The 14,900-nt window shown below is 43.2% G+C and overlaps 2 protein-coding genes across 5 annotated transcripts in view; one reads left to right on the plus strand and one right to left on the minus strand.

Annotated features, from left to right (window-relative positions):
- The window catches only part of si:ch1073-157b13.1 (7SK snRNA methylphosphate capping enzyme), a 6,853-nt gene extending 3,699 nt beyond the window's left edge, over positions 1-3,154 (minus strand). The window contains exons 1-5 of the mRNA XM_017440343.3: positions 2,761-3,154; positions 1,499-1,901; positions 1,104-1,351; positions 750-1,020; positions 173-680 (exon numbers count right to left, since the gene is read on the minus strand). Of these exons, the coding sequence (XP_017295832.1) occupies positions 173-680; positions 750-1,020; positions 1,104-1,351; positions 1,499-1,881 (1,410 nt within the window). The 5' untranslated portion in view covers positions 1,882-1,901; positions 2,761-3,154. The remainder of the gene's footprint in view (positions 1-172; positions 681-749; positions 1,021-1,103; positions 1,352-1,498; positions 1,902-2,760) is intronic.
- A 1,833-nt stretch (positions 3,155-4,987) lies between these two features.
- dlg4b (discs, large homolog 4b (Drosophila)) overlaps positions 4,988-14,900 on the plus strand; it is a 43,627-nt gene continuing 33,714 nt past the window's right edge. Inside the window, exons 1-4 of one of the 4 annotated variants that reach the window (XM_017440349.3) lie at positions 4,988-5,108; positions 6,558-6,677; positions 7,865-7,935; positions 13,640-13,765. In XM_017440349.3, the coding sequence (XP_017295838.2) occupies positions 5,042-5,108; positions 6,558-6,677; positions 7,865-7,935; positions 13,640-13,765 (384 nt within the window). In that variant the 5' untranslated portion in view covers positions 4,988-5,041. Of the gene's footprint in view, positions 5,109-6,557; positions 6,678-7,076; positions 7,226-7,335; positions 7,489-7,864; positions 7,936-8,503; positions 8,634-13,639; positions 13,766-14,900 lie in introns of those variants that run through there. The other 3 variants (XM_037976666.1, XM_037976667.1, XM_017440350.3) reach the window with 3 other exon arrangements.

Here is a 14,900-nt window from a genome sequence, read left to right on the forward strand (position 1 = left end):
GTGAGAGGACAGGTAGGAGAGACAAGTGAGAGGACAGGTAGGAGAGACAAGTGAGAGGACAGGTGGGAGAGACAAGGGAGAGGACAGGTAGGAGAGACAGGGGACAGGACAGGTGGGACAGACAGGGAAGAGGGCAGGTGGGGACACAGGTACAGAGGCTGGCAGGACTTACCTGGATGAAGGTGATGTTGTTGGGGAACCTGGAGGATGAAGAGGAGGAAGTCTGGAGAAGGGGTGGTGCCGACAGAGGACCCCGACTTACCCTGAAGGACAGGGGGAGGGGACGGAGGGACATCGACTGCCTCACCTCCTCCTCCTCTCTCTTCCTCCCTCTTTCCTTCCCCACCAGATCATGTGACAGGAAGTGCCTGATGTTCTGCCTGGCAGCATGAACCAGTTGCTCATCTAGCTCCACCCCCAAGATGTGGGCGGGGTTAAACCTTAGGGCGAGAGCGAGGGTCATGTGACCGGCACCGCAGCCGATATCCAGGACCCTCTTGTCTCTGAACCAATCAGCTTCTAGGAGGCGGAGCCTCAAGTCCTTCTCTGCACCAACCTGCCCCTCATGCTGGTCACCGTAGGAACAGTGGTAACCGTAGTAACGGCAGTGGTTACCGTACTGGTAGCGGTGTTTGTCCTTCTGTCGTGCCTGAGCTGTGCTGAGCTGAGGTCCACCACACCTGAAGAAGAACCCACAGAGGTTACATGACCCCAACATCCAATCAGATAACAGCAGGGGTACCACTCACCTGCCAGCCTTAGCTCCACCCACCATCGGTGTCTGAAACTTTGTTGTTGCCGTGGCCACAGAGTGAGGAGCACCGTCAGCAGATTTGGTGGAAGCGGCACGCCGACGCCTCAGAATGTTCGCAGGTTTCTGGGCCGAACCAGGAAGAGGGTGGGTGTGTCTCCGGGGGAGGACAGGGGGCGGAGCCACATCATCTCGGCAGGTGATGGCGGTGTTTAGTTCACAGGACAGAGGAGATGCAGAAACACTGCCCCCTCTGGTCAGAGCAGGAACTGGAAGAAACAACATGTTATTGATGAAACAGAGCCCCCTGCTGTTGAACAGAGGAACTGAACACCTGATCCTACTGAGTCACCTGAGAGTCCAGCTGTGGGCGGGAACAGTCGGGCAGGTGTCCCCTCCTGCTCTCCTCCTCCATGGTGTCTGTACCTGTGCCTCCTCCTGGATTTCAGGGGGGACACCAGGACTCCTGCTGTCCTCCCGACCTCAGCCCCTCCCTTCAGGTTCAGGGGGTCGGTGATGTCACGCGGAACCAGGATCTCTACAGGGTCTCTGCTGCGCGACGGCAGGGGGGAGCACTTTGGAGTCTCCTGATTGGTCTCCCTGAGAAGGAGAAGGGGAGGGGGTGTTTAGTTACCTGCTAAGGACAGGTCTTCTCACCACTCGGTGGTCCTCTCACCACCTACAGATGGCGTTCTGTACTGACCCCTGCTGGTCAGGATAAAAACTACAGCCTGATGGTGGTCTCACCTGTTCACATCTTCATCAAGCAAAGAGTTCAGGTTCAACGGGTCGAAGATGTTTCCCCCCAACAGGAAGTGACTCGGCAGCACTGACTCCGCCTGGCTCTCACTGGTGGCACGGTGACGCCGTTTGGCGACGCCCTTAAAACCGGCACCCACAGAGTAACGTCTCTTCCCAAGCATCTGAGCGGGCGGAGGTGGAGGCCGGGTCAGGAGGGGGAACTCGCTGTTGGTCGGAGGCTGGAGACCATTTTTAGGTTGAATCGGGGGGCGGGGCTTGGCCAGTGGTGGCTGCTCTGATTGGCTGACAGGTGCGGAGAAGGTGTGGCTGAGTTTGACACGTGGTTCAGAAAGAAGAACGGGTTCTGGGTCCAACGACATCCTGATCATGGTCAACCAATCACAGTGCTCTGCAGACAGAAAGGGGAGGAGTCAGAGTGAGTGACAGCAGGCTGAGCCAATCAGAGTCATCAGTTCAGAAAGGACCACAGAGACAGATGTTCCTTTAGTTTTATTTACCATAAAATAAGATTAGAACAGCTGGTTCTGACCCCAGCTTGGACCTGAGTGAACTTTTACACATTTCAGTTGAACTCCATTTTAGAGTAACTTCAACCAAAAACCAAGGATTTAAATCAAACTTTTGCACCAAAACAATTCTGTTCTAATTATGTTCCAGAACAAAGAACCTCATCGGCCAGGAACTGGAGGACAAAGTTAGAGTCCAACCAGTAAAACCTCCATGTTTATAATCCAGAACCAGGCTTTGTCTGATCTGAGAGAGAAGGTTCAGAACAGACAGGAAGTCAGAGCAACAAGAACGAGTTCAGGGTTCCTCTCATGTTCTTTCAGTATCTTCAGTTCTGATGGGGAACGCTGCTCATTGTTCCTCAGAGCTGCGTTCACAGTTTCTTCAGCTTTGTTCAGAGATGTTCCACCTTCTGTAAGGAAAGAATCTGTCTGGTTCTGTTCAGAAACAGAACATACCAGGAGGATCTACCTCTGTGACTGTTCTGATAATGAGCCAGAACTGGTCTCCTCAGACCCATGTTCCACCACATGTGTAAACATCTGTTCTTACAGAGTTTTAGTTCTATCTGAGGTTCTGTAGAGAACCCCAGAGCAGACAGACCTTCTGTTCCACTGAGGTGGAACCACCTGTGGAGACACAGATCTGTTTCTTTAAAGCTGCAGGTTTATAAACACTCATGAACTCATATAAACAGAGTTTTACTGACAGGAAACCACAGACATGTAATAAATACTCACTCTGTTCTTCACTTCGCGTCTCACGCCTCCTCTCAGCGCGTGCGTGTCTGTTTTTGTGCGCGTGACAGAAATAACACTGTTTTCTTCACTAATCAAGCCCCGCCCCCTCTAATCCCTCCACCAATCCCGATGCGCCGTCGTGAATAACTCAACCCCCCCACAGGAAACAGTTAGCTCGTGCAGCTAGCCTCTCGCGCTAACGCTTTACAGCTAACCTGCTCTAAACGTAAAGCCGCGCATGAACTTTAACACGCGCACAGCCCTCCGCGTGACCATTTATATTTCCGTGTACGCGCGCTCACTTTACTGAGTCGTGACGTCATGTAATCGCTCATGTCCTTCACAGTAAAACGTGCTAACTGTTAGCTGCTCTCACTACGCTAACAAGTCAGCAGCGGCCTTTTTATAGGCCAGATCAGGGCCACGTGATCGACACCTGAGCTGACCAATCAGCTGTGGAGATCACGTTTTCCACGCCTGACGTCTGACCAATCAAATAGCCAGAATGAGTCGCGCATTTGCGCAATTGGTCGCAGCTCGTGAGGGCGGGAGATAGGGCCATAAAATGAGGTGTCCGAAGCTGTGCCTGTCAGAAACACGACCACATCCTAAATATGTATTTAGGGTAGAGTATTGAGATTAATCAGGAGATGTGAAACTAAGGAAAGTTCTAATACTGGTGGCAAGGAGTCTGAGAAAGTCTGAAAAGAACTTCAACCGTAATCTGTAAAAAAAAACAAAAAACTCAGATTTTTATTTGGTTCAGATTAACTTTGACTACCGTAAATATGTCCTCTTCTTTTATATTTGTGTTTGAATTATATGAAATATGTAGTTTATTTATACAATAAAGATGTAGTTTATTATTTTAAACATGGAGTTTATGTCTAAGGATTTAATCAGAATCATGTAGTCATGATTTGAGCTGATGATCTGTTAAACTTTACACCAAACATTGATCAGCTATCAAAGGTCTTGGGGAGATTAACTCGATACAATTTCATAAAAATGTAATCCTGATTCTAACCCCTAACCCACCAGACTTTTTAAAGGTTGTTTTGACACAATAATCGTTTTAACAGTGGTTAGAGTTCATCACTGAGTTTCTTATTAAAAACAGCTCACAGTCCTTATTCTGAAGAGTTCTCTTAAAAATGATCTACTTGAAGGCCTTAATCGATCCTCTCACACTGCCAACAATCTACAAATGTTTTCTGTTTGTTCAAAAACACCTTTTTATTCTTTAAATAAGGAAACTTGACTTCTATTCAGTAGTTAATTACATTTATTTACCCATCCAGGAGCTTTCTCAGTGGAGTTCCAAGCGTTAACCTGTACAAGATGCTCCGTTTATCCAGGTGAGAATAACTTTAATCAACATCTTCATTTAAGTGACCAAAACATTACTGTGAGTCAGACAAACAAAGACCCTAATGACCCTCAGGAAGGAGGGGAGGAAGATTAATCTGCATTTGAGTTCAGCTTTATAAATGCAGGATCTCATGTAGTTTAAAGCTTGAAACTTCTCTCTCTCCAGTTTTAAATTAAGAAAGCTTCCTGGATGGGAAGGTAACTTCTTTAACTACAGAACATAAGTCCAGTTGTTTTTAATTTTATAATATATTTTTCTTGGTTTTGCCATCTCATGGATTACTGAGATTACTGTTTGATTTGACATAAAAACAACCAGAATAAAAACAGGATTTAATTCAAACAAAAAGTTATTTTTCTTGTGTCAATATTTAATTGAAAAAAAGCGTTTAATGAGAATCACATTAATTTTTGTTTCTGTTTAAATTTGTCAGAAATATTTAATTAATTAATAATATAAAAAAAACATGAAACAATTAGAATTAGACCCATAAACACAAAAACAGGTCATTAAAAGTCAATAAAAACACACCAGAATTCAGGGTGTCAATAAATAACTAAACACAAAAACAATCAGAACTGCACAGAAACATCAGCCCCTTTAAATGAGACAAAAGTTTAAAAGTAAAAAACTAATAACTAGTTAAAATAATTCGAATTTATCTAAAATATGACAAAAACAGCAACGGACTGCTCCAACAAACAAGAATTTTCTGGACCAGAAGAATCTACACAAAAAAACAAACAACAAAAACGTGAAATTCTCAAACTGTAACACAAACAGGAAAAACTCAGAGCTGTCAGTCAAACTGAGCAGTGGGCGGAGCTTCGATGATGGGCGGAGCTTCGATGATGGGCGGTGCTTTAGTGTAAACTGGATCAGGACTTCATTACCCAGCATGCACTGCACATGTCAGTAAAATCCCTAAAGAGGATTTGTGTGGATCAGAGAGAGGACATGCCGCTGAAGAAGGAAGGTGAGTGCTGAGATTTCTCACTTTGTTTGTTTGTTTGTCTGTTTGTTTACTTGTTTGTTTGTTTGTGTACATTTTCAGTCTGTGTGGTTTGTCCTCTTCTTGTTCAGTTTGATTTCCTGTTTCCATCTGTATCTGAGACTATGTGACCTCTGACCTTCAGCTCTAGTTAAACTGGTTAGCTGTGCGTTTCCAAACCTTACCTGAGGGTCTGTAGAGCCCTTCACCACCTGAGTCACATGACCTGGACTTAGACTACTCTCACCTCACCAGTGCTACAGCAGGTAGACTTAATGGGAGTAATGGATATACAACCATACCAGAATGAACCTGAACTGATGGCTGGATCTCAGGAATCAAATGAAAACTCTTCAGATTCAGATTCTGATGATCACCAGGACCGTCATGGCCGACAAAACAACATGTGTAACGATCTAGTTTAGAATGTGGAACAGTGAGAACAGATTACCTCCAGATCACTGTCATGACATCAGTTTAAAACACTAAAAATCAACATAAAGATGGCAGGAGAGAGCTAACATGCTAACTTGAAGCTAACCTGATGCTAACTGGATGCTAACTCGTAAACAACGTGAGCGCGCTTCAGAGTAGAGTTTATTAACTCTCACATCAGAGTAAACTAATCAGCAGCAGATTCAGACTATCACACATGGATTGTTAATGTTTTTTCCTCTGAATCACAGACTGATCTCAGGCTGTCGGCCTGTAAGCAGCTCAGACCTCTTAATGACAGCACGTTCACGTCACGTTTAAAGGAAAACTTCCTGTTTCTCCTCTCCTTCTCTGTGGAGATGTCCTCCTCTCCATTTGACTTTATTTTTAAATTAAAAATAGTTAGGACTGTTGCTAAAAGGTCCTGTTTTTGTGGTGTGAAGCCGTAGTAACAAGGGTCGGAGCGGTGCTTCCCTTTGAAGAGATCCAAACCCGAGTTCTGATAGTAACTCCCAAATCGGAGTTTATGGATCCAAATCTGAGGAAGGTTTTTATCTTTCAGGAAGCCAAAAATTTAAACTCCAGTGGTATTTTCTGGCTGGTTGGGCCGATTAATTCCAACAAACTGAACTATATTGTTCCGGTATTCATCCACTCACCGAGGAACTGCAGAACCTCAGTGGCTCAGCGGACGTCACACATCAGGGGGGTCACAGAAAAACCGGAAACACCCGAGTGGTTTCTTCACTATTCAGAATTACCAAAAAATATATTTTTTTATTTTTTATTTAAATTTCTACAAAAAACACATTTTAGGGCTATATTTTCACTGATGGCTTCAAAGCATGATTCAGTTCAGCTTTAAATATCTATTGGATCAGAACCAGAACCAGAGTCAGAACTCAAAGAAACTAACCCATGTCAGAGAGTCCGAACCAACATTTACAGATAAGAACCACCTGCAGAACCAGTAACACGTGTTGGTTCTGCCTCCTTCAGATACTGAGCGTGCTCTGCAGGTGATGGAGGCCTGTCAGGCTGACGCTGCTGATGGGGTCAAAGGTCGAGCAGAGAAACTTCTCAACATCTTCCAGAGCGACCTGTTCCAGGCTCTGCTGGGTAACACACACACACACACACACACACACAACTCAAACATACACAGTGACCCTCACCATGGACCATCATAGACCTGCTGTTGCCTCCATGTTGACAGACAAAGAATAGATCAGTTTTATCTCAGTGGTCAAACAAAGTGTTTATGTTCTGTTATTAATCTGTTATTAATCTGTTACCTGCAGGTCCTTCTTTCAGAGTAGACCTCTTGTTTATTTGGCCTAACAGACATATTTGATTTCTGAAAGCAAAGCTCTTCAGGTTAACGAGTCTCAGCTGCTGGTATTTTGTGGATCAGAACCTGACAAGTTTAGGAACAACTGTTTTTGAGGACAGGGGGCGGAGTTATAAATGACATCACCTTCCTTTACCTGAGCCTACCACAGACAGAGAACTTTGATTGTTGGACAGACGATAGACTGTTGGAGCTCTGTCTACATTAATAAAAACTACACCTTTAACTACCTTCTGACTGGTTTCCAGACTGGTTCTGATCCATTAACACACTGAGGTCTTCTTCAGCAGTGGGTCTGGACTCTAACAGATTACAGGTGTGAGGAAATCTGGTTCATCATGGCTCTGATTGGAAAAGATGTTCTCCTCCTTCACTTGAGGATTAACTGAGTCATTACCTCTGTCTCTGCTCTGATTGGCTGGAGTCATCAGGTGTACCCTCAGGCAGAGGTGAGACTGAGCTGTCAGTGAAGGACCAGGAAGTATCAGCAGGTGTGGCCATGATGTCCATCAGACAGAGGAAACCTGGTTTGGACAAATCGACATTCCAGATCTTTGTTGCAGGAAATGGACCTGAGAGGTCAGCAATAAGTCTAAACGCCCAGTTCTGAGATGGTCTGGGTCAGGGTTCTGAGGTGGTCTGGGTTTAGATCAGGGTTCTGTGATGGTTTGGGTCAGGGTTCTGAGATGGTCTGGGTTTGGGTCAGGGTTCTGAGATGGATGAATGATCTGAGCAGCTGCCATCTAGAAGCTGAGCTCCAAATGCTGAACTACAGAAAGAAGAAGAACCCTCTGAAGTCAAATGAGACAAACATTAACTGAACTCAGCCACAACAAGAAAAACCTCCATGAACATTGTACCCAGTTATAAGCACGGTGGTGGTAGTGTGATGCTGCAGGATTTAATGGTTTTTACAAACAAAATTAAACTATCCGAAAAAATCTGTGTGTTTTAGACATCCAGGAGTTTTATGAGCTGACGGTGTGTGAAAACCAGACACCAAGCCGACCTCACACACCTGCACAGGTACAAACACACACACACCTGCACAGGTACAAACACACACACACACCTGCACAGGTACAAACACACACACACACACACCTGCACACGTACACACACACACCTGCACAGGTACAAACACACACACACACACACACCTGCACAGGTATAAACACACACACATCTGCACAGGTATGAACACACACCTGAAAAGGTACCAACAAGAGCACACCTGCACAGGGACCAGCACACACCTGTTCTAACACACATGCTCACTCTGCCCCACATGCTGACACCCGTCCTTGTTGCCTAGCAACAGCTGCTGCAGCAGCATCACCGGAACAACAGCTGCATGTCACCATGGCAACAGGAGCCCAACCCCCTCTCTGCTCTCTCTCTGTCATTCTGACTTAATGTCTCTCAACCTCCTGCCTCCACTCCAGGAGGTCCTCCTCTTCATCACTCTTCCTCCTCTTCATCACTCCCTTCTCCTCCCCCAGAGCCGACAGACAGAGGGACAGAGAGGGTGAGAGAGTGGGCGAGCGAGTATCGACAGAGAGAGAGAGAGAGAGAGAGAGAGAGAGAGAGAGAGAGAGAGAGAGAGAGAGAGAGAGATCGAGCATGAGTGCGTGAGGGAGTGTGTGTGTTAAAATGTGTGTGTGTGAGTTTGTGTGAGTGTGTGTGTGGAGGATATGGACTGCCTCTGCATTGTCACCACCAAGGTAGGAGCAGACCGCTGCATGCAGCCACCCACACACACACACACACACACACACACACACACACACACGCACACACACACACGCACACACACACAGCAAACACATGCGTGTACTCACACAGCATGTCTGTCTGTGACTGAGTGTCCTCATAAACCCATCAAAACCAGTTTTACGTCCGCGTGTGCTGCTTCTGTCATGTGTTCATTCAGCATCCTGCCGTCACGTGTGTGTGTGTGTGTGTGTTAGCGTAGCCACGTTAGCATGTGTGTTAGCTGAGGTTAGCTGTTAGCCGAGCCGGTAACATGATGTTCAGAACACATGTTGAGGTTTCTGTTCCTGCAGATGTTAGATTAATGATTCCAGCTGTAACGGGTCAGGTGTTGGTCCAAACTGTAGAGCGTGAAGGAAGTGTCCCTCATGTTCATCATGTCCATCATGTCCATCATTTCTATTATGTTCAGGTCCATCATGTCCATCATGTCCACCATGTCCATCATGTCCATCATGTCCATCATGTTCACCATGTCCATCATGTCCATCATGTTCACCATGTTCTTCATGCCCTTCATGTTCATCATGTCCCTCATGTTCTTCATGTCCATCATGTCCATCATGTCTTTACGTCCATCATGCCCATCATGTTCATCATGTCCATCATGTCCATCATGTCCATCATGTCCATCATGTTCACCATGTTCTTCATGCCCACCATGTTCATCATGTCCATCATGTCCATCATGTTCACCATGTTCTTCATGCCCTTCATGTCCCTCATGTTCTTCATGTCCATCATGTCCATCATGTCCATCATGTCTTTACGTCCATCATGTCCGTCATGTTCATCATTTTGTATTATGTTCATCATGTTAATGTCATCATGCCCATCATGTCCATCATGTTCATGTCCATCATGTCCATCATGTCCATCATGTCTATCATGTCCATCATGTCCATCATGTCCATCACCAGATGCTTGCTGATTGTAAGGTGAGAGTGTTGGGAGCTCAGGGTGGACAGATCCAGGTTGTTGGGTGAAAACCCGTTAAAGTTGACGTGCCAGAGAGGAGGTCTGAGCAGGTCTGGAGACTCCGGTCCTCCTAAGCCTCTCTTTCTTTACCAGATGTTAGCAGATTCTCCACCTTTTTCAGCTGATTTTAGCTAACCTGGACCTCCTGAATTCCTTTCTCAGCTCTTTCACCCTGAGGTGGTCTTCTTGTAAAAAAACTTGTTTTTCTGAATCAGGATAAGTTTTATGTCCTTGGTGATCCATATTTTAATATTTGGATAAATGGATATGAGTTTGGTGGAAACGACAGTCCTCACAAATAAGAGGTAGGAGGTGAGAACATCCATCAGTGTGTGGAGATCACCATCCTGCTCACTGAAGAGCAAGTCCCAGTCTGTAAACTCAAGGCAGTCTTGTAGTTCTTCTACTGCTTCTTTATTCCAGATGTTAAATGATTTTATGTTCAGATCGGCACCAGCTCCCTGCGACCTGGAAAGGAGAAGCAGGAAAAGGAAATGTCTGAATGAATTTGGATCGCTGGTTTTAAGTTGTGAACTATAGTGATATAGAAGATTTTGATGGCTTTAAGGCTGAAGTACAAGCAGTAAAATACAAGAAGACAATATGTGCTGAAATGGATGAAGTTAAGGCCGCGGTGAAGGAAGTAGAGAACAGGCTGTCAACCTGGAGTGATGAAGTGGCCACCCTACAAACCACAGTAACAGATTTAAAAAGGAGCTGTCTGGTCTGAAGGATGAATGTGATGACTTGGAAGGCAGGATGTGGAGATTCAGTGTCCGTATTATGGGAATCCCAGAGGGCCTGGAGTCGAGCAGTATTACAGGAAGTCCTGGGCTTGGACAAAGATGTCATCGCTGGCCGCTCACACAGAAGTCCTGTACCAAGGAAGCCAGGAGGAGATCCACGAGCCATCATAGCTAAGCTCCAAAACTATCAGGACTGCACCCAACCCTCCTGCAAGTTCATGGTCAGCCCGTCACAATACTCCTGGAGTTTACGACCTCAGTATCCTGGACTCAGGCTGCTTTTACAGAAGTCCAGAAACTTCTCTGTAACAAGGAAGGTGTTTGCTTTGGGATTATTTTTCTGGTGCAACTTCCCATCACACACAGAAGAGCAGAAAGAATTTCTGGACACAGTGAATGTGATGGATTATGTTAAAAAACACATTGAACACTTGAAGATGCAGTGCTTGATGTCCTACATGGGAGCGCCGTGCCTGAATCCAGCTCTACGGTTTGTTGTCTGATGGTTTGTTTGAAGCAGCTCGTAAATGACTCTACACACGCCGGTGTCCACATTATGATAAAAAAGGAGGAACAGTCACTGCTGTTTGGAACATTTAAAGCTTATACCCCAGAAGTACTTTATAGTTAATGATAATATCAGTCTGTTTGACACAAAGGTATTTGTGGGATTTCAGCTATACTAGATGTTCAGCAGGAACCTGAGTTTGGTGTTTATTAGACCAAACAAGCACTGTGTCTGGATTTTAATGCTGGAGGTTTACAGTCACCATGTTCAGTTTGCTGTAATGTTCAGAATGTTTTGGGGATGGGACTCAGCCAGGTTTCTTTGTTTTAGGTTTTTTCTGTTTACTAGGTGTGTTTTTATCTTTGGTGCTTTCATATTCTCCTACCTGAGCAGGGATTGACAGCGTGGTAAACTTTGTAAACTAGTGCATAAAATCAATTAAATACCTGGTTAAACAGGAAAACGTTATCACCCATTTACAACCACTTAGAACAGATATAGCTCTTCTTCCGGAAACACATCTGCACACTTCTGATTACTTTCAAATAAAATCTGGATGGGCAGGTCAGGTGTACCACTCTGAGTTCAATTTCAAAGTTTAGGGAACAGGACTAAAAATAATTTGCTGTTCATAACTGCAAACATATTGTACCTGAGGGGTCAAATAATCTCTTTCTGTGTAAAACAGAAAAGAACAGCAACTGAGCGCCTTTCAATTAGCTGACGAGATCAATAAATTAGATGCTACATATAGTTATTCTCCCGATCCTGTATTATATAAACCTAGATTACAATTACAAACTTTATACAATCTCATATCAACAAAACAAACTGAATCCCTAATCTCAAAGTCATTCATATAAACATGGAGAATCTGTTAGCACGCCAGCTACGACAAAGAACAGCTAACCAAGCTGATCAGGGAACAGAATGTACTGATAACCAGAATAAAAATAACTGTTTCTGTAATTATTATCAGACTTTGTACAACACTCCCCCAGTTAACGATGATAAAGTTATAGAAAATTTCTTTGATTTGACATGCCGACGTTAGGAGATGTGGTGACTCGTCTGGAGGAGTCCGTTTCTAATGCTGAAACTGAAATGGCCAGACGGAGCATGCAGTCTGGAAAGCCCCGGTCCTGACAGGTATCTGTCAGACTTTTACAAGAAGTTTCTACTCAAATAACTTCATTGTTGTCAACCTTCATCTCACAATCCCTGCCCCAACAATTCATCAAATATCTTTAATCTGAAAAAAAGACAAAGATAGTTTAGACTGTGGCGCATACCGTCTAATATCTTTATTGAATATGGATACTAAGATCATTGAAAAAGTATTAGCATGTCTTTTAGAGATGCATTCATTGCCCATCATCTAGTCTGATTAAACAGTTTTTTTTTAAATAGATCTTCATTTTTTAATGTTAGACGATCATTAAATATAATCTACAGCCATGCCAAAGGTAATACACCGGAAACTGTAAAAATGTTGTAGTTTATAACGTGGTAGTTTATAACGTGGTAGTTTATAACGTTGTAGTTTATAACGTGGTAGTTTATAACGTTGTAGTTTATAACATGGTAGTTTATAAGGTTGTAGTTTATAACGTGGTAGTTTATAATGTTGTAGTTTGTAATGTTGTAGTTTATAATGTTGTAGTTTGTAATGTTGTAGTTTATAACGTTGTGCTGGCTCTGTCAGACAGCAGCCTGGCTCTGACAGGAAGTCAGGTGAACAGGTGAGTCTACCTGCTCTGATGTTGAATGGTGATGAGTGAATGAAGTCCTTCTGCGTGCTCCAGAATTGTGATGAAGTGTAGGAGACCAGGTAGAAGACTGATGTTGCCAACATCCTGATTTGTGAAACAACAAATAAAAGAATGACAATATAACAATAAAAACAACAAACACACAGCGAGACCTCGTCAGGCAGAGTAGCACCCTTAAAGAAATTTGTGATTCATTTCCTCCTGTTTAACAGCTTTTTTTTCTTATTAGTGACACCTACTGTTCAGGAGGAGAACTGCAGCAGTGCTGGCACAAACAGCAACTAACACTGAAGTGTGCTTCACCCTGATGATGGGGCTGAAGTAATATTACAGGAAAAGGGTCAACTTAGAATTAGTTTAGCTAATTTTCATCAGATGTGATGAAAGTGTGAACAGTTTGTGAGCCTTTTTTAAGATAATAAAATATTTGTCTGAATAACTTACAGAATTATTCTTTTACTCTGTTGTATTATTTAAATTTGCCTCTGGGATCAGTTAACGCTCGCTCTCTTGTGTTACATTAAATTCCAATGTGTTGACTGATATATTTAAGTTGCATTGTAACTTTGTTCAGGGCTGAATCGTTTCATGACTGAAGCCTGAATCTGATGAAATTAACTCAACAATGTTCAGATTCATGACAAACATCTTTAAATGATTCTGGCTCCAAATAAGACAAATTTTAGACAATAAAACAGATTCTGCTTCAGTGTATCAAACATTAAGAAGATCACTCCTGCTCCAGAGAAACTAACATTACCATGTTTATTATTTAAAACTAACAACATTTTAGTTTTATTTGCAGTTTTTCAGACCTGTAATAGTTTTGTTACCTGTTGTGCTGAAAATCACCTCATTTATCTCACAGATGCTAACGTTTCCATTCATCCTCTTTGGGGCAGCTGCTAATGCTAACAGCCTTGGCTAACACCTGGTTTTACCTGTCCCTGCAGAAATACCGTTACCAAGACGATGAGACTCCGCCTCTCGACCCCAGCCCCGGTCACATGTCCCACGGACGCAGCGCTGAGCTGAGCCACACACACCTGGACGGATACACACACCCTGCTGCACTCATTGTAGGTGCACACACACACACACACACACACACCAACACCCTCACACACACACGCAAACACTCACACACACATGTTATGTCTCTCTATCTTTGCAGGGACTTTCCATTGACTTCCATTCATTTCTACACCCTAACTACACCCTAACCCTGACCATTACCAGTACATAACTAACCCTAAACCAAACCTTAGTCCTAAACTGAACCCCTAACCCAAAAACATAATTTCTCCACAAGGAGCAGTTGGTCCTCACAAGGTAGGATATGTTAGGAAAATTGTCCCCACAATGTAACACACACACACACACACACACACACACACACACACACACACACACACACACACACACACACACACACACACACATCCCTCTCACAAGTCAGAGGTTAAATTAACTGATTTAAATTCCCAGTTTAGGTCAGAAAACAACATCAAACAGCAGGAAGAAAATCATCTTTTTAAGTTTTATTTGAACAAAAACAGAAACTCAGTAAATAGTTTTTTTTATCCTAAACACAACAAACATCACCTAAAATTATAATCCAGATTGAAGTTAAGTTTAAAACTTTTTAAAACTCAAACACTGACTTCTTGGTTTTCCACTCATCTCTAAGACCATCCCATCATTTCAGTAAAATAAATCAACAAGTCTAAATAAGTTGGAAATGTCTACAAACATTATAGTTTACAGAACAGTTTTTATAGGTTTAATATTTTCTTTCTTTGTTTGATGGTTTATAAATTCTCTGTAAATTAATTTTTTCTATAAACCTTTTGTTATCCAAGGTTTTCCTATGTTTTTAACTTTTATTCTAAGTTTTTTTTAGAGGATAATAATATTTATCCTTTTAAATCCTTTTCTTGTTAATCAGGATTTCTGAATCCTTCTGTTAAAGCTCAGATTCCTTCTGGTCATTTTCTTCTGACCTTTAAAAAAGGAATATTTATTCCTAATAATTAGTTTTTATATGTAAAGTGCAGGGACGTGTGGTCAGGGGAGGCAGGTGAGGCAGAGCCTCCCCTGTCATCATGACAAGAAAAAAAAAATCATAACATAAAATGAATATTAATATTTGTCCACTGATCTTTATGTATGAGTAATTTTCGAACATTTTTATGGTCCAAATCGCATTTTTAT

This window comes from Kryptolebias marmoratus, linkage group LG7, assembly GCF_001649575.2.
Source record: "Kryptolebias marmoratus isolate JLee-2015 linkage group LG7, ASM164957v2, whole genome shotgun sequence".
Lineage (NCBI taxonomy): Eukaryota > Metazoa > Chordata > Actinopteri > Cyprinodontiformes > Rivulidae > Kryptolebias > Kryptolebias marmoratus.